Below are 20235 nucleotides of genomic sequence, written 5' to 3'. Positions count from 1 at the left end.
CATACACACACACAGCGAAGCAGAATTCAATGTCAACGGCTTCAATTACCTTTTCTGCCTTTACGGATTGTGCTGAATCCACAGGACACAGCAGAGTGTGTGTGTGTGTGTGTTTCATTAGAGCTAGAAGAGACAGTGATGTATTGATGGGGAGTCAGTGTGTGGGTCAGTAACACACACACACACACACACACACACAAACAATTAGAGGTGACCTTAACCTGAGCCCGAGGAAACACACTGACACAAACACACAAACCAGACGTGGGTGTGGCCTTGTTTGTCTCTATGGGGGCCAAAAAAAATCAATGTCTCCACCCACTTTAAATGAGAATCACACTCTCTCTCACACACACACACACACAAACACACACAAACACACTCTCACACACACACACACACACACAGTTTTTACACAATAGGGAGGAATGTGCAGCCTGAACAACATCATGTGAGGTTCATCGCTGCTCGTATCATTGTGAGAATGTATCACACACACACACAAACAAGAAAGAACAATTGTAACGGCTCATGGGAAGTCAAGGTCGTTGATATGCCAAGAATTCATGACAAAGTTCAGAGACGGGTCCAACACACACACACACACACACACACACACACACACACACACACAGACACACACACACACACACACACGCACACAGACACACACACACACCTGGACACAACTGCACTGATGTAAACACATGCTGGTCGGACTGGTGTGGTTTCTGAGGTTAGATGAGGACGTTTCAGCTCGTCACTGGAACATCTCAATTCACAAATATAAAATAATAATAATAATAATAATAATAATAATGATAATCATTGTTTTCCTTCAGACCTCCAAAAAGTTGGAGAAATAATGTAAAAAAAAAAAAACAGGAAATGAGAGGGACAGGAAATAAACAAGAAGAAGAAGAAACAAGAACTAACAAGGAGAAAGAAGAAGAAGAAAGTAAAGGAAAGAATAAGAATAAGGAAGGAAAGGAAAGAAGGAAAGGAAAGGAAATGAAATGCGAATAGGAACAAGGGATGAAATGAAAGAGGAAAGGCAGGGAAAGCTAAAGAAAGGTGAGGAAAGAACAAGAGAGTAACGAGAAGAGAAAGAGGAAAGGAAAGACGAGGAGAAAAGGGAACAAGGGAGGAAAGAAAAGGACAAGAGAGGAAGTGAGTAAAAGTAAGAGCAACAAAGAATAAGACAAAAAAGACCAAGACACATGAACCAGCAGCAGTTTGGACATTTCTGAAAAGACAGAAGAAGAAGAAGAAGAGACACCATCTCTTTTTCAACCCTTAAACTGAAAAATTAATGTTTGTGCCCTGAATTTAGCCTCCAGGCAGAGATCCTCCCCTCAGCTGCGTCCGAAACAAACCGGCTCCACCAATCAGCTTCTTTACATGTATAGATTAGGTGAAGAAGGTCGAGGTCAGGGTCGTCACTGGAGGCCGGACTCTGCCTGAGAGCCTCGACTCAGGGCACAAAAACCCTCCCCGAGGACAGCAGATACTAAAAATGACATTTTAACAAAAACACACACACACACAAAGACATCACTCCACAGCTGTGTTCCCCTGGGTGCTGACTGAACACCCACCCACCCACACACACACACTAACTCACACACACACACACACACACACTAACTCACACACACACTCAGATAAAGTCCAGAAACACTGCGTGATAATGTGATTTAGGTCAGGAATAAATCTTTAATTTGTTATCATCCAGAGCAGCTTGACACCTACTGAACACATTCATCATATGCATGTGTGTGTGTGTGTTTGGCATGTGTGTGTGTGTGGTGTGTGTGTGTGTGTGTGTGTGTGGGGTGGGTGTGGGTGTGTGTTGGTGGGGGATTTTCAGGACATTTCTGAGCAGTTAGTTATGCTTTCACTGTTTCCTCCCTCATCCAGTAATGACTAATACTTGGTTCTGTGTAAGTGTTAACATGCGCTGGCAAGCACACACACACACACACACACACACACACACACTTCCTATAAATCTGGAAAATGAAAAAAAAGGTTAAGAAGGTCAAGATTAACTATGACAAATGATGACATGTCATCCGCCATGTCAAAATAAAACAAAATAAAATAATAAAACTAAAACAGAAGCTGCCAACTGAAATGATGTCATTTCCTAATAAAAAAAGGAGCGACAGGTTTCTTTACTTCTCTTTGACAGTAAATCTTTAGGCTAGTCGGGACAAAACAAGACGTGTGAAGACGTCATCCTGGGCTCAGCTGTGATCAACGTTTTTCACCATTTTCTGACATTTTATAGACCAAATAACTAATAATTTAATTGAAAAAACAATCAACAGATTAATTAATAATGAGCCTGCAGCATACACTGAATATTCAAAGTAAGTAAAGAGGGACTTTGGCTCTAAAAAGACTGTAATGTTGAAAGATATCTACTTGATTTGACTCATTTGAAGCTTCATATTAGCTTCACATAAACTTTTACATACATTTTTACCCAGTAGGAGGACTGATTACAACAAGAAAAACATGTTTCACTGTTCATTTGAGCTCCTGACTGTTTGTTTTAAGACACACTTGTGAACCCGTCCTGCTTAACGTCTTTTACGCTACTGGATTTTTGCTGAATTTCACAGTAAAACGTCCTTGTGACTGTTCTTCCAGAAGGCAAAATGTTCTGCTAAAAGGGGGGAAAAAAATCTAAATGTACCCACAATTCATGGCAAATTAGTCCTACTTAAGATAGTCAAGAGCTAAACAGATTTGTGTAACAGATTAATTTAGACGGCGTCTGTTAGTTTGATCTAAACTTTAGTTAAAGTCCGTCTGGTCTGCAGGTCACAACTGTCCTCTGATGAGTGTCAGAGAGAGAAGAAGAAGAAGAAGAAGAAGAAGTGGAGGAGGAGGAGGAGAACAAGACTGTGGACTCCTACATATCAGACATCTGTTTCCACTAATATACACACACACACACACACACACACACACACACACACAGGCCTCTGTTCAGTCTCCCATGTCTGTAGTGTTTCCCCAAATCCAACCCAACTCTGAGCCATTCACGGCGGATCGTATGACATTATCCAAACACACACACACACACACACACACACACACACACACACGATCATATAACCTTATCAAAATACACACTTCCAGTTTTGCAATTCCAGGATTCAAGCATTCCTGATCTCCCACAGGAGAAACAGGGAGGCCTCCAAATATTACCCTTACTGTGTGTGTGTGTGTGTGTGTGTGTGTGTGTGTGTGTGTGTGTGTGTGTGTAACAACTGCTTCTACATATTCTCACTGCAGAAGTAAAGAGTCTAATGTAAACAGTTTGTTCTCTACTCTGAATAAAGACAGGCAGTGTTGATCCGGAGCTGAAACGATTAGTCGATCATCGGAAAGTTAATCAGCAACAACTCTGATATTAACTGAACACAGACACTAAGGACGATCCTGTAGGTTTATATTCTGACCACCAGTTTTAATTAATATTAATTTAATTTCTGTGATTTTGGTGGAAGGCTATGAATACTACAATACCCATGAGCCTCAGCTGCTGTTGAAGCCAGACAGAGGTGCAAATCTATGTCTGCAGCTAACGATTATTTTTATTATGGATTAATCTGCCAATTATTTTGTCAGTTTATCAGTTGTTTTGTCTATAAAATCTCAGAAATTGGTGAAAAAATGTTTTAGAGCCTGAGTGACACCTTCCCATGTCTTGTTTTGTCTGATCAACAGTCCGAAATCCAAAAATATTCAGTTAATTATCTTAAAGTTTCAAACCCTCACATAGGAGAAGCTGCAACAAGCGATCGTTGAGCATTCTTCCTTAAAAAAAATGCCTAAAACGATTATTTGATCATTAAAATAGTTCCCAATTAAGTTTCTGTCGATTGACTAATTGATTAATTGTTAAAGCTCTTCACAAATCAGAGCGCCAATGAGTTCAAAACGCTTCGTTTTTGGACATAAAACGCGGTGCTGGAGTTGCCGAATTCTCTCAAAAGTGGCCCAGTTGAGTTTCCCCACGTGATCAAATTTTAAGCTCAGTGATTGGATGTTTCTTGCTGAAATGTATCTTGGGAATCGAAGTTAACTTAAAAGACGTGTAGCTTCGACTATTTATCAAAACCTCTACAACATTGTGAAGGTCTGTTCTAAGATTATTGGTATCCAGCAAAGAGACTCAGGTTCTCCTCTGTGGGAGAGGCAGGTGGTCAAAAAAGCACTGGGAATAGTTTCCCAACCCGACCACATCCTGTCCTCCGACTTCATTTTAACGCCCTCAGGCCGTCATTTTACAACGCCGCTTTCATTCCTTCTGCCATCAGGCTGTTAAACCTTGATAGCAGTATGTGGAATGAATAATATTTACATACTCGTGGAGTTTTATTGTCTCAACTAATCATTCTGGGGCTTGTTATTGGATTTTACTTATTTATTATGTATCTATTTGTTGTTCATTTATTTACATGTCTGTGAGTACCTGTGTCCTGGCATAGATCTGTCTCTTATTTGTTTGTTTGTTTTCTTATGCATCATCTGGGTACACTGCTAAACTGAATTGCCCTTTCAGGATAAATAAAGTTGTCTGAGTTCATCTTTTGTTGTGATGATTCAACAGGAAAGTTTCATGTTGATCCAAACTGTAGAAGAGAGAAAGAACTGAGAGTTACGGGACGTCGCATTAAAATCAGGAATAAAGATGCCGAATAAAATCCATTTACCACAAATAAAAAACTCTAAGTGACCCCGCTGGCAGACTCTTTCAACCAATCACAGCACACAATATTGAGCCTGTCACACTGACCTCTCTGGTAATGTTTGAAATAAGAGAGCAGAGTCGACCTAAATGATTGGGTGTGAATGAGACGCTGTGTGTGTGTGTGTGTGTGTGTGTGTGTGTGTATTCCCAGCAGAGAAAGGGAGCCAGAATTAGGAACAGAGGACTATTGAGAGCCGTCTGCTGAACACACTGACCGACTGATTATCAGACTGGTCCCATATGTCCCGTTAACTCTGCGTCATTTCCCAGTCAGAAGTGTCTCGCAGTTATTTGGGTCGAGTCCTCACGTCGAGTGTCAAAAGTCTTCAGATGCAAACTACAAGTTAACTGATTCAGTTAAAGCGTCTCTGAATGTCCCTGAATGCAACACCGTCTCCTAGAAATGAGGTTTATATACTTAATAAGCTGCAACAGCAAATACGCTTTGAAGGAAACTTAATGCCGCTTGAATTATGTTCTTGAATAATACGGTTTAATTTGTAACTCATGACGGAAAGAAGTGAAAAAAGAACACGCAGTTCATGTTCTGACCTTGATATTTTGACAAAATAACTTATCTTGTTGTAATTTTCCTGTTAATGCTGCTTGTTTTCAGGTTTATCTTTATTTCACAGACACATTAATCAGCTGTTTGTTCATGTGATTCCTTAAGTTTCTTACATAATTAAGATCAGAGACTCTCAGGTTGCAGCAAACACATACTGCTTATATTTCACTGGTCAGAAACAGCTGACAGCTCGTCTCATAAACACACAACCAGCCCTGTTTTTGGAGCAAAATCTAAAATGACAAATTAAATTGGCTGCAGCTCCTTGAACCACAGTGACTGTACACATAAATAAGCTTCTCATGAAAGTGTCAGAAACACTTGAGGTGAGACATAAAGTACTCTGAATAACTGCCTGCTATCTGTAAAGAGTTAACACGACACCAGTGAATCCTTGACAGCACACAGTGTGACACTTCTACAGTGTTTCCTTCATGAAAAAGGTCCAGGCGGATTTCCAAAAAAAGGAACTTTTGGAGACACCGTACTGCTGTAAACACGAGGACTTCCTAATTAAAGCGAAAAGCACAAGGAAGGGAGAAAGGGCCAACTAGCTGACGCCGGCGTCCCGGCGAGCTAAATGTGGTTAATAAGGACGGGAATGGCTCAGGGTCACACGGTGCATCCCTCAGGAGAGAGATCAACCTTGGTCTGGGACTTTGGATCGGGATTAGCGCAGGTGAAGACAAACCTTAATCCAGATCCAAAGTCCTTCCAGTGTGGAAGTTTGACTGACTTAACGAATCTTGTAAAGTCAGTGACAGCAAAATAAGCCTCAAACACAAACTGGCATCCTGATTGGCATCCTTATCAAAAATGTAAAAACAACCTGAACTGAACCAAGATTCCTTCACAAATTAACACACATACACAACACCAGTGGGCTCTAGACCTGCAATTAGTCAATTTATTGATTAGTTGATCGACAGAAAATTAACTAGCAACATTCTGGATGGTTGAGTAATTGTTTTGGGTCATTTTTTTAAGGAAAAATGCCAAAATTTTTTAGTCAAAGCTTCTTAAATGTGAATATTTTCTGGTTTCTTTAGTCTTCATGACAGTAAACTGAATATCTGGGACAAAACAAGACATTTTAGGTTGTCGTGTCTTGTGCTTTGGGACACTATAATTGATATTTTATAGACTAAACAACTAATCTGTAGTTGCAGCTCTTGAAGGCAGCAACTCACTAAACTCTCTGCTGCTCCCAATAAACAGTTACACATTAATACGTCCTTCAAAGAAACACACATACACACAAAGCAGCAGCCAAGCCCATTTAACATTTACATTCCTACAGCAGGTCATTACAAAACACCACCGAGACGTGAGATAAGATCTCACACACACACACACACACTCATATTTCTTTAACCGTCTCACACCTGCTCGAGTCAAATCTTTTAGTTTCATCTCACTCTCATTTTCATATCAACTGTTTTAAAGGTGCAAAGACACACAAGATTCAAGCGTGTGTGTGTGTGTGCGTGTGTGTGTGTGTGTGTGTGTGTGTGTGTGTGTGTGTGTGACCTGCTGTTCCCTTCACACACTCTGACAGTTGAATAAAGACTCCTCATGCCTTCTTCTTCCTCCCTCCTTTTTTTTTTTCCTCTTTCTCTTCACGCATCTTTTCTGAACTCATCAACAGACTCAAACCGGCCTTTTCAGCATCACTGTCAGAATGAAAAAAAGATTTATAAAGCTGTCAGTTCGTCTCCGCCGTCGGCCGGCTGGCAGGAAACCGAACGATGTCGATATAAATCAACTTTTCTTCATTACAGTTGCCGTGTTAACATGGCTGAAATTCCTCAGTGCTGAGAAAAGAAAACACACACTGTCTCTGTGTGTGTGTGTGTGTGTGTGTGTGTGTGTCACCGTACTGCTAATGAAACAGCGTCAGAGTGCAACAGTTACACAGACATCCGTCATTAACTAATAACTCTGCAGAGAATCACTGAGTTCATTTCATCAGCTCACACACACCTACAAAGAATTCAGCATCGTAAACACTTTCTACGCAAAATATATATGTAACACGACCACGTAGCATTTTAGATTAGATGACTTCAGATTCACTTTCATTGTGATGTCACAGCCTGTTACATCATCATCACTGTTATGACATCACCTGCCCAAAAATGTCTGTTTCTTCTATTCTAGTCGCTCTGGAAAACTCAGTTTTACTGTAAGGCTATATATTAATAATAATAATAATAATAAACTTTATTATACAGTAGTTTTTAAAACAAAGTTACAAAGTGTTTTACATGGTTAAAATATTGAAGTGCTACAATTAGACATAATAATAAACATAATTAAAGAGAGAAAGAAAAAAAACATACATGGATAGATTTTTTAGATTTTTTTGTATAGATTTTTTTATTATTTAATTTCTACTTGTTTTTTGTTTATTTTTTCATATTTTTTCTTATTTTTATTTTTTTTTACTATATAATTTAATATATATATATGTGGAGATTTAAAGTGTTTAATCCTGTTTTTCTTTCCTTTAATGTTTGCTCTTGTAAAGCACTTGCTGATTTTAACAAGTGCTATGTAAATAATCTTCATTATCATCATCATCATCATCATCATCACCAGCGTATGCATTAATATTGATCCTTTATTTAAAAACTGTCCATCATAAGTCCTTCACTGTTACAGGAGTGTGACACTAAATCTGTTAAATACCAGCCTGAGCTTTCAGCTGTGATTAACTAATCATAAAAATCACTTTCAGAGACGTATTAATCTCCGGTCGGCCTCGAGCAAAATGTACGATTAAGATCATTTTGTTCCCCAAATACATTTATATAACCTTCAGTTAATCAGGTATTCTGGTTTAGATAAAGATCTCTTTTGCAAGAGAGAAAGAAAAACAAACATCAGGACATTCGGCATCAGAGACGATCACACGTTTCACTAAACGGACTCAAAGTTGAAGGTTTAATATCGGCCAACGAGACGAGACGTTAAAATCCTCCGTAATCCCTTCCATTGATAAGGTGTAAAAAGCACTAAAAGACTGATTAAAAGCCTCTAAACTACAGTTATAAACCAGTGATCTCAGTGGTTTGTGGTTAAAGTGAACTCCTCCTTTTTTTTTTATGTTCATCCTGTGCAGCTGATAACCTGAAACACACACACACACACACACACACACACACACACCTACCTACACAAACACACACACTTAATTATTATGTTGAAGTTTATTTTTAGCTTCCACTTTGTTTTTCTCTCTCTCTCTCTCTCTCTCTCTCTGTGGGCTCAGATATGCCCCGCCCCCCCTCCGCTGTTGTGAGCATGCTCAGTGGAGCGTCCCCATCAAAGAGCTCTTTCATCCTGCAAAGCTGCGTGTGGAACGAGGCGACGTGACACACAACACACAACACACACACACACACACACACACACACACACACACACACACACAGTGTTTTCAGACTCAGAATTAGAAAAACCTTATTGATCCCTGCAGGGAAATTGCTTCCCTGTTCTTCCTCAGACTGTCTCACACACACACACACACACACACACACACTGGTCTGGAAACACACAGCTCCTTCCTGGAACACTTAGACATGTCACCTTCAGCCTGAACACTTAACAATAACACCATTCTTACCCCCCCCGACCCCCCCGACCCCCCCTCTCTCTCTCTGTAACTGATACTGCTGACTCCACCTTCGCTAAGACTCCAAACCGTCGACCTTTCAGGTGTTTTCATCAATGTGAATCCAAGAAATCTGAGACCAATAATATGAAGTTAAAGACTCGTAACACTATTTTTTTTAAATATAACTCTCATATTTCTTTGTTTTCATGTTGGATTCATTTTATCAAGTAGAAAGAAAACATGAGAGCAGAGCTGCAACGACCATTAAATGAATCAACATCTATTCTTAGAATCGATTAAGAGACAAAAAATGTCCAAATTCTCTGATTCAAGTTTCTAAAATGTGAATATTTTCTGATAAACTGAATGTCAGGATATCTGAGCGCTTCACTTCAGGCTTTGAGAAACAGTTATTGATGTTTTTTTTTACCATTTTTTGACATTTTATGACCCAAACAACATAAATAATCGTTAGCTGCAGCCCCGTATGAAGACACACGAACTTCTTACATTCAACAGAGAGTCTCCTGATGCGTCTTTATAACATACAAACATGACTGGAACGAAGCAAAACGCTTTCTGTGACGGGACGTCTGCTTATAAATGTTGTAAGAAGAAGAGAAAGGCTTCAGCTTCAGTCTTTACTAAATCTGCTTTTGACACTGGTTTATTGTTTCAAGGCTGTGGAAGCAAGTTGGTACAATTTATTTTCATTTTTTAAGCCCTTTGGGATGTTTTTCTACATTTATGTAATCATTGGTGAGCCAGTAGCTGTGAAAAGATCAACTGTCTTACTTTTAACAGTGAAAAAGTCTGAAGTCTTGAGGATCTGATGTTAAAGTGGATTCACTGATGCTGATCCTGAGCAGATCACAGAGAAGCTGCCGTCTTTGTAAAGGAGAGGTTGTGCTGATATGTGTGTATTCAGACTGATGTTCTTTTCTTCAACACAGCGGTTTTAGTTCAGTAACAACAGAATAAATAACAGAAACGCAGCGCGGACAAACAGGATGACAGAAATACAGATAAATTATAGATATTATAGATAAACATATACGAAGAATCTGATAGGATCTGAGCCATGTGACCTCCGTCGCCATGGAGATCTGGCAGGAAACAGAGCCGCTCTGCGCTTCTTTCCTCCGTTTTCATCACAGTTATGTGTCAAGCTTGTTTTTAAGACCGTTAAAAGTTTACAGCCTGTCAGCCTGCGTTAGTCTGAGGCATCAATTCAACTGACAAAACTAACAGAACTTTACTGAAATAGACAAATTAATTTAAAAAAATGTGAAAATCTTGCACGTTTATTTGGAAACACTCGGATGTTACAAGAAAGATGTTGCGTCAGACGATGTGAACATACAGTGTTAATGTAACTAAGCATCATAGGTGCATCTTTTTGCTGGTATCAGCTGAGAAACATGCTGGACATCCAGAAAAACACTTGAAATGATCAATCAGGAGTTACGGAGTTAAACCTTTAACTGCTCACTACAGTTAAAAAGCCTCATCAGACATAAAATGCTCTTTTTTTGTTATTTGTGCTATAAGTGTATCAGCAGTTTGTGTGTGTAAAGATGCTGAGTAGACACACACACACACACACACACACACACACACACACACACACACACACACACACACACACACACGGAGGACTCAACACTACTGGTGAAAGATGGAGGACGAGGGGGAGCGAAGTGTTTCCTTTGTGTGAGTTTTATCAGGATGAGACAGCTGAAGGTTCCTTTAATTTCACTAAGAGGATGGCGGGAGGGATGGAGGGATGGAGGGAGGGATGATCGGGGCAATGACAGACGCTCTGCAGAAGCTCATGAAACATTGATGAGGTAGAGGAGGAGGAGGAGGAGGAGAGGAAAGAGGAGAAGAGGAGAACGAGTGGATGAGGATTTTAAAGTAAAACAAGAGACGGAGAGAAAGACATAAAACCGAACAAGGGATGATAATGTGGTTTAGATGTTTTCATGCCTTCCAGATCATGTTAGACACACCCCTCCTCCCCTACATTAATCCTCTCACACACACACACACACACACACACACACAGCTCGGGGACTCCCAAACCACTACGATGCCCTCTGATTGGCTGGCTGCAGGACAACAGAAGAGGAGAGGGGGGATGATGATGGCAGAGCAGTGAGGGATGATGATGGTCTTGTTTTGTATGCATGGCTACACGTGTGTGTGAGCTGTGTGTGTGTGTCTTTGTTTGTTTGTGTGTGTGATGTGAGCTCACAGGAGGCGGGGTTAATGTGGTTTAACAGCCAATCAATGAACGATTAATCAATGTCTTTTCAAATCACACGCGTATCGTCATATTAAAAGTCATGATTCATTATCATCATGTGAACCGAAGCGACGCCCACATTTCAAAACAAAGGATGCTTGTTAATGTTTGTTTACATCCGTTACGTCTGTAAACAAACCGCCTCCTTGACGTAACGGTTTCATAATTATGTTGCAACGTTAAATTTAATCTCTGCCTGGATTTCCTTCAAAGACAACGCTACGTTTATATGTCTCACTGAAGTCGAAGGTTAGAGGTCAGAGGTCAGAGGTCAGAGGTCGGGGTGGATGGTGGACGTTGACAGCAGAGAGCGAGGTTCATGTTCTGAGTCTTGTGTGCGTTCAGGTTTAGACAGACGCTGGTTTCACTTAAATGTTAATTAACACGTCGTGTCTTCAAGTCGCTGCAGACGTTTTTTTCTGTATTAAACAACAGAGACGGTGATCTTTCTCTGAACACAACCATAAAAAACATGAATAATACTGGAGTTAATACATGCAGGTATAGTAATATAACATCAGATATTCTGGCAGAAACAAAACAATGGACTATGTTGACTGATGCGTTCATTGTCAGCGTTTGAAAACGTAATTTTGGCGTCATTATGTTTCCCCAAAACATTTGTGCTGCTGCAAATTATTAATATATAAACGTGATTTCTAGGAGACACGATTCAGTAAAATTTTAATTTATATATATAGACTATCAATCCATCCATCTATCTATCTATCTATCTTATCCATTCATCAATCCAAAAACATGTCTATTTATTTATCTATCTATATCTCAATCTATCTATTCATCTTTCCATAGATGTTGATTGATTGATCAGGTCTAACCAGGTCGTGACAGGTGATAAATGCAGTTCAGAGACAAAACAGCAATAAAATATAAAGAATAAAACAGCTAAAACTTTAAACTGATCCTCAGACAGACGTCCTGCTGCTGCTGCTACCAGCCGTCTGAACGACAGGCTGCTGCTCGGGATAAAAACCTCTCATCAGTGAGCAATTTGATGACTCGTTTCCCTCCATAATTGCTTGATTTCTAAACCAGGGACGTTCGCTCGATACTCTCCCCTCCGGCGAGCGAGGAGGAAGCGCCGCTCCTCGGCTCCCTTCGGTCTTCAGCGTGTCTGAAGCTCTCCGCGGAGCAATAATCAGCGACCGCTTCCATATTCATCACCCCGCTGGGACTTGAACCCGCTGTCTTTTTAAAGGATGCGAGACGCCGCTCCGAAACCACCTGAGCCACACGAGATGACACATGAATTTATATCCTCTCTCGGTGTGCTGCGACTACCCGCCCTCATAAAAACAACTCTCAGACCGATTTATCTGTCTGAACGTTATCTGAGGATTAAAAAGGCCTCCGAGGAGACATCAGGGTTTCCTTCAGGCCGGCGATGAAGAGCTACTTCTCCTCCGAAAAGGTTTAAGGATACTTCAGAGACACATTCAGATCTGAGAAAACCCTCTACATGCAGGTTTGATTTAGTGAAGTGACACATGAAAGCATAAAAATATTCAAGATGGTGGAAAAGAGAAAAATACTGAAATATTCAAAACATCACAATCTGAACGTGGAGACTTGAAACCTTTGATAAATTAATTAACTACAGCTGTTAAATATGTTTTTATGAGTGTTTATATGGAAGGATTGTTGTTTAGTCAGCTGAAGAAAGTCTTTTCAAATTAAAGCTGTAATGATTAGTCCATCAACAGAAAATTACAACTATTTATGAGTCATTTTATAAATAAGAAAAACTAAAAGTCTCTTGTTCAGACTTCTTATATGTGATTATTGTCTCTATTATTTAGTCTTCTATGATAATAAACTGAATATCTTTGGGTTGTGGACTGTTGGTCGGGACAAAACGAGAGATTTGAGGAATATAATCCTTTAGAGCCGCAGAGCAAAATATAAACCCGACTGCATCTCGACACTAAAACACATCATTTATACTTTATGATCCTTAAAAGATGACACACTGGATGATCAACAGAACACAAACTCAAAGTCAAAACTCTTGTGATGACATCAAACAATAATTAAAACCTTTACAGTCTGTGTTGGAACATCGCTGCTGGTTTATACACCAGAAGAGTCTCCAGGAAACGTCTTCTGGGCGTTTTATGAAGATATCCGAGGTGTTTTATTGACTCGACACGTCATCTCAGTGTTTTCTGAATCTAACAGCTCCCAGATTACAGCAGCACGAACCGCCTGCTGGCTCCGTCTTCAGCTGACAGAGAGCCAGACGGCTACTTTTAGACGCTACTGAAGGTTTCTGGGCAGCAGAACGTCCATTAACCTTCAGCTAAATCCAGCCTGTCGATAGTTTAACACTCCGAGAAAAGTTTATCGATGCGTCTTTAAGAGCTTCATCAGGTACATTAAAGAAGAGCAGATGAGTCGTCTTTGGATTTTGCAATAATCTGTGATGCGAAAAAGATTAAAAGTGATTCAACTGACAATATAATGAACCTTCTGTGATTCTTTACGCGTTCTGACGTGTTTTTATTTGTGAGTCACGTCAAAGACAAACTGCCGTCACAAAGAGTTTATGCTAGTTTTGAGAATATTGAGATTTAGTTACAGACTGGGTTCAAGTAGACTTTACAGTGTTTATACGATGAGGAAACAGTTTTCAATGATTGCTCAAGATTAAACAAGAAGACTTTATTTCACATTATAAGTGTCAGGTCAAGTGGATACTGATCGTAAACAGAAACGGTGACCACTTGTAAAGACTTATGTGTCTTCATTTATCGCTAAAACTCGTTTCCTCCTCCTCAGAGGTGTTTCTATGTTGTATTGTGAAGCTCTCTGAGTGAGAAGCTTTAATTCTCTGCTGTGTAAATAAACCTTTAAAAAATCAGGTGGTGGCGTTTCCATGACAAAACAACAAGTTCATTTAACTAAAACGACTAATTGTCTGACTGTTGGTTGATTATTTCAGTCATACAGAAGGATTTCAGAGCAAATCACTGTCAAGATCAGAAAAAAACTTTCCCTGATTCCACGTTAATAAAATGTGAGGAATGACTAACTGTAAACAGAGTCGGCCAACACCCCGCTGACTGATTAGACCACTAATTGACCCGCCTGCTCGGGTCGGAGAGGACGGATCACAACTATCTGAGAGAATGTCTCCCTCCTCCTCCTCCTCCTCCTCCTCCTGCCCTTCAGCAAGGCACTAAATACCCCCACACCCCCCCCCCCCCCCCCCTCCCCTCCGGTGCAACTGATCCATGTGTTTTTTTTTTATCAGCCTGACTGTGAATGTGAAGCAGGGTGGGGCTCTGATGCAGATAAAGTCATTATATTTTTAAACTTTTAACTGATTTCAATGAAACTGAACTTTATAAACTAACGAAGTAGATTTCTGTCGTTTCTTTTCAAACTTCACATCCAGTTTTGTTACTTTTGTGATTATTAAACTGATAATAAATCATCTTGAAGACTAAAACAACAGGAGATAAAAAGCTGCTCTCCAGCTTCTGTTTGTCTGCTTTTTCTTTCTCTGGAAATATATTTTCCGCTCTTCAGTTTCAGGGAGCGACGTTGTGCAACATAAGTGTAGAAAGCTGCTCTCATTCTGCAGTTATTTGAAGATTTTCTGGCTCTGACTGTGGACCTCCTGTGGCTGCTTCCAGGAAATGAAGCTCTTTCTAGTGTTTCACTCCCTTGATGTGACTGTCTGGAAAACAAACCAATGCTTCCCAGTATAAAAATGCAAACTAACTGTAGGATGCAAGTACATGACATCCAAAACTACGCCTCAGCTTCCTGTCAGGCTGAGCTCCCGTCTTACCTTGAAGCTGTTTGAACCTTCCCTCCAGCTGGTTGTAGTTGAAAGCGGCCTGGCCTGAGAACCCGGGGCCGGGGCTGGGTCCCCTGATGGGGCTGAGGCTCGGGCTGGGACCCCGGCCCGGGCTCGCGCCCTGAGACGGGCCGGGGCCGCCCGACGGCGAGAGCGGGCCGGCGTAATCCGAGGTAGGAGAGGAGAGCGGGCCGGGTGAGAGGGGGCCGGGGAGACCGCTGGTGGCGCTCTGAAGCTCCATGATGAAACTCCAGAAGAGACGATGAAAGATTTAAAGGAGATGAGTCCACAGAGGCATCGGAGAGAGTCCGCCAAGAAATTTCCAAGTTAATAAAAGCAGGAGAAGCTTCTTTGTAATGATGCTCAAGTTTCAACAGCACAAAGTGGAAAAAGCTCCAGTAGAGTAAACTTTCAAGAGAATGAACCAGGATGAATTTCTCTGCAGCAGCGTAAAGCTCGACTTGTGTTTCCAACAGGATAAAATTGTCCAGTAGAAAAAAAAAATCTTGAGTTTTCAAGTTTTTAAGGTTCCTGAGTTTCAAACAACACAACAGCTTCTAATATTTATAGAGAGATAATCCCAGACGAAGCTGTTTGTCTCAACAGAGATTCTTCTCTTCTATCAGACAGCAGCACTGAGCGATGGAGAAGGTGAGAGACATAAGAGGTGAACTGCAGAGTCTCTCTCTCTCTCTTTCTCTCTCTCACTAGCGTGAAAGCAGAAATCGCTGGCTCAGCAGACGCACCGCGGCGACGGCGGTGGCATCACGCTTCTGTTTTCTCTCCATCCATCCATCTGTGCAGCGTTCTGTTCAGAAATATCACACCTTAGTTTCCTCCGTTCAGGCATCCATTAATCCGCCTGAAGAAGCAGCACAGAGAGAGAGAGAGATAGAGGGGGGGGTGGTGGGGGGGGGCCCCGCAGTGAAGCGCAGGAAGCCGAGGGGAGAGATGGAGAGATGAGAGAGGGAGGTAGAGAATGAAAGCGTGGGTTTGTCCTCCGGTGTGCAGCTGGAGCAGCAGCGGCGGCGTCTCTGAGACACTGAAAACACCTTTCAGACGGAGGGAGAGCCGATGAGAGGAGGGAGGGGGGGAGAGGGGGGAGGGGACGACACGCGGGAGTGGCTACTCCTCCCAGCAGCCAATCACAGCCCTGGCTTTCACTGGTGATGTCATGGACTTGTTAGCATAAGAGGCAGAGTGGGAGGAGGGCGGGCGAGAGAGAAAGAAAGAGGGAGAGAGAGAGAGTTTCTGTTCACACTGAAGATCAAATTTGACTGAAAAGGAAAATTTATATTTATCTTTATTCCCTTTTAACACCTCAGCAGTCACTTTATGCACATTTACTACTGGACGTGTGTTTATGTGCTTAGATTATTTAATGCTTATAATGTTTTTACATGTTTGTTTACTTGATTTTAATTTGAGATGCTTTAATAGTTATTGTATTACTCTCACTTTAGTGTTTTTATTTAACTATTTTAATTGTTCTTCCAGTAATATTCCTTTATTTTATGTATTTTTTATGTATATTTGATGTATAAATAAGAGTTTCCTTGTCTTAACAGATAAATATGAATCTTTTATAAACAGGAGAGAGTCATGACATCAGTATCACTGCAGATTTTAAGATTTATGCTGCAATAAGACCTCTTGTATTCATAAAAGTTAGATGCAGCATTATATTTTATTCCTCTTTCTTAAAGTTTAATTCTATGTATTTATTTTTTAAAGGTGTTGTAAATATATTTGATTTGAGAGGAAAATTTATGAGGGAGAAAAAACAAAAAACAAACAAAAATATGAACATAAATAAAGTTAAAAAATAAAAAAGTGAAAACAAAACTGTCAAACACACAAACGCTCTTCATCTTCCAGGTTCAAAAACTGATTATTTAAGAAGGAAACATTTCAAACAAGCAGAAACTCTAGAAATATATGACGTCTTTCTTCATGTGCAGCCAAATCTGAACCAAACTAATATAAGAGTCACATTTATTCAACTTTATGTGACAAACTGTGAATCATTTTCTCCATAAAATGTTGAAAAACATCTCGTCACAGTTTCCTAAATGACTGAAAGACAAAGACAAGCAGAAGAGATGCAACGTCATGTGAAAATGTTCTTTCTGCTGTATTTAACTCATCCTGACGCTGTGGCAACACCACGTCTTCATGCCAATGAAATATAATAAAGAGAACATAAGAGAGATAGTGTGTGTGTGTGTGTGTGTGTGTGTATGTGTGTGTGTGTGTGTGTGTGTCTGAGCTCATCTCTCACATGCAGACGTCAAAACATCCTGAAATTATCTGAGCACTAATATTAGAGACCGCTGTGTAGATGTCCTTCCTGTCTGAGCCCCTGCAAGCACTACTTCCTGTTTGATCATGCTGTCCATCAACACACACACACACACACACACACACACACACACACACACATAAATCTGCAGGTTTAGGAAGAAGGTGGAGACGCCAGAAAAATACCAAAAAGGCGAAAGCGAGGAGGAGGTGAGAGAGGTCAGAGGTCACGACACGAAGACAATACATGGAACAAATATTCATGTGACCCTGAAATAACTGAGACTAAACTATGAAAATAAAACACGGACGACATGAAAATAAGAAAAAAAATGTCAATAATGATTCATAACAAATTTTGGTGATGCTTTGACCTTTTCCTCTAGCGCCACCAGCAGGCCAAAATATACAAAAACATCATTATCACAAGCATGACCTTTGACCTTCTGACTAAGAAAAGACACCAACTCCACCCAGACTCTGTTTCATTTTTACACACAAACTTATCGACTAAAGTGGATGATTCACAGATAAAAGCAGAGTAAAGGTCACACACACACCTTCCTTTAATCTGACTCCTTTTTCTCTGAAATGATGAAGTTTCAGTTTGACATCAGATGAAGATCTTTACAGAAACACATTCACAGATATCACACGGAAACATTTAGAAAAAGTCAGAAAGTCAGACACTTAAAAAAAAAAAGTTTAAATACTGACAGCATGTGACTCTGTTTTTGGGGGGCAAGCTACTAAAAATAAATATTTACACCAGTAAAACAATAATCAATATCATTATGTGAACTCAGAGTCTGATAAAACTCTCTATGGAGCTTTTTTTAGCCTCTCTTAGCTCATAGTGTTTATCTGAAATATGAGAACGGACAACATGAACAACACATGGAAACACCTTAGCAACCACCTTAGCAACCGCCTTAGAAACCAAGGCTATAGGATGGACGGATGTTTATATGAGTGACGAGCTGACGTCAGCTCGTCAGCAAGGTAGAAAAAAACATCACAAACGAAGCGTTCAGAGCAGGTTGAAGCCCTGATTTTTGACTTACAGGCAGCGTTTCTACATACGTTCAAGTTTTAGAGCTTTGACCGTGTTTGACGTAACAGTTTATAAATAACAGAAAACCAGAAGAAGAAGAATACGAGGAAGCATCTCTCCTCTCAACCAGCTGCTCACTTATAAAAAGCTGAACAGAAACCTGCGGTTACGTTTACACATGTGAGAGAAATCTCGCCGGGGAAACCAGCTTTCTCTAATCTACTACCCAGATCACTGTAACCAGGTCTGTGGTTTACCTGACGGTTTACTCAGGTATCAGTTTACTGGAGGGAGCAGATTGTAATCTGGGTACTGAAGTGAGAGTATAGTTCAGATTAACACGGTTTTAAAACCACTTCAGCATGATGTCATTTACACAGAAACATGTTTCACTTCCTCTCTGCTGACTTTCTGTATAACGTTATAAATGTGTCTGTTTTACCAGATTATGGATTATAAATTAAATTCAGACTTGTACAACATTTTAGTAGTTTGCTGTTGTTGTCTTCTTTCAAATAAATGAATCTTTTTAAAACAGCACTTTAATTAGTTTTTTATTTTATTTTAGTTAACGGAGGTCAAGTCATGACTTTCTACTCTAACAAGAAATCCTGATTTGTTCAAAAAAACGCCGTCTCAAACTAGAAACAGCTTTCTAAGCAAACAGCAGCGGGGAGGTTGAAGGTCAGAGGTCACATCAAACACACAACAGATGGATCTTCTGGATGGAGCTTCTCTGCAGCCGATAGAAACACTCGGGAGGTTCTTTATGTTCTTGTTGATAATCTGTACATGACAGCACGTTCTGTCCCGCCGCTCCCCCCCCCCCCCCGGGGTCCGAGCGTCACGCCGCGTTTCCTCCCGTCATCTGGCTTCCTCGTGGCTCGACCCCTCAGGGCTGCCCCGCCAACGAACCAAACGCACCATTCATCTCACTGCAGCCCAGTCAGAGCCGCTGACATTAAGACATGAGCTCCTCTTCTAGAAGCTTTTTGATTGTCTTTGTTTTCATATGTTGAGTTATTTCACTTATTGTCCTTCGTTGCTGTCGTTGTTGTTGTTGTTGTGTGAAGACTAAAGAATAAAACTAATCCCAGCTGACTCCTCGGGGGGACGAAACACTTCCTGAAACAGTTCACTTTATTTACAGGGTGAAAAGTATCCCATCAGTGCAGAGCTGGTGGTGCGTTCAAGGCTCAAACTTGTGTCGCTGCAGTGGTGAATTTCACACCAACACGCCGCCACCGCCGCCGCCGCCGCCTCACCCTCCGTCCGGGCCACACAAAGACATTCCTGTGAGGTCAAAACACCAGGAACAACAGGGGGGGGGGCCACCACCGCCGCCATGTTGGAGGGACAGACAGGTCTGATTCCTCAGGAGGTGACGAGCTGCGTTTTCCTGTTTTTACTTCTTTAAATATGTTTAATATGTCTGACGCTGACAGATAAGCTTTATTAAATACATCTGACTGTATAAAATGTGTAAAATATTCCAGTTTTTTAAGTTATTAGTTTATAATGAATCTGCATTTGTTTAATTTCCCTTTGTGGGATCAATAAGGTTCATCTGATCTGATATATGTCAAATGTTATAAAAGGAAGAAAAACAAGAGGATGAAGAGTAGAATCCATACAAAATGTAATAAGAATGATAATAAAAGAGAAAAAGAAACTGAATAAAAGACGAAGAGAAGAAAGAAAAGAAGAGAGAAGCTTCTTCACTTTCACTTTCCTTCTTTTCACTGTTTTTAAAACCACACACATTCACAAATATATTAAAAAAAAAAC

The 20235-nt window shown here is 40.5% G+C and overlaps 1 protein-coding gene across 2 annotated transcripts in view; it reads right to left on the bottom strand.

Annotated features, from left to right (window-relative positions):
• The window catches only part of LOC137197417 (spectrin beta chain, non-erythrocytic 1), a 132735-nt gene that overhangs the window by 62300 nt on the left and 50200 nt on the right, over positions 1–20235 (bottom strand). Inside the window, exon 1 of one of the 2 annotated variants that reach the window (XM_067610820.1) lies at positions 15084–16122. The exons of the other annotated variant lie outside the window; for it this stretch is intronic. Coding sequence (XP_067466921.1) covers positions 15084–15333 — 250 coding nt within the window. The 5' untranslated portion in view covers positions 15334–16122. Of the gene's footprint in view, positions 1–15083; positions 16123–20235 lie in introns of those variants that run through there. 2 annotated transcript variants of the gene reach the window in all.

This window comes from Thunnus thynnus, chromosome 14 (genome assembly GCF_963924715.1).
Source record: "Thunnus thynnus chromosome 14, fThuThy2.1, whole genome shotgun sequence".
Lineage (NCBI taxonomy): Eukaryota > Metazoa > Chordata > Actinopteri > Scombriformes > Scombridae > Thunnus > Thunnus thynnus.
The sequence above is the reverse complement of the archived record's forward strand: the minus strand, read 5'-3'. Positions and strand labels throughout refer to the sequence as shown.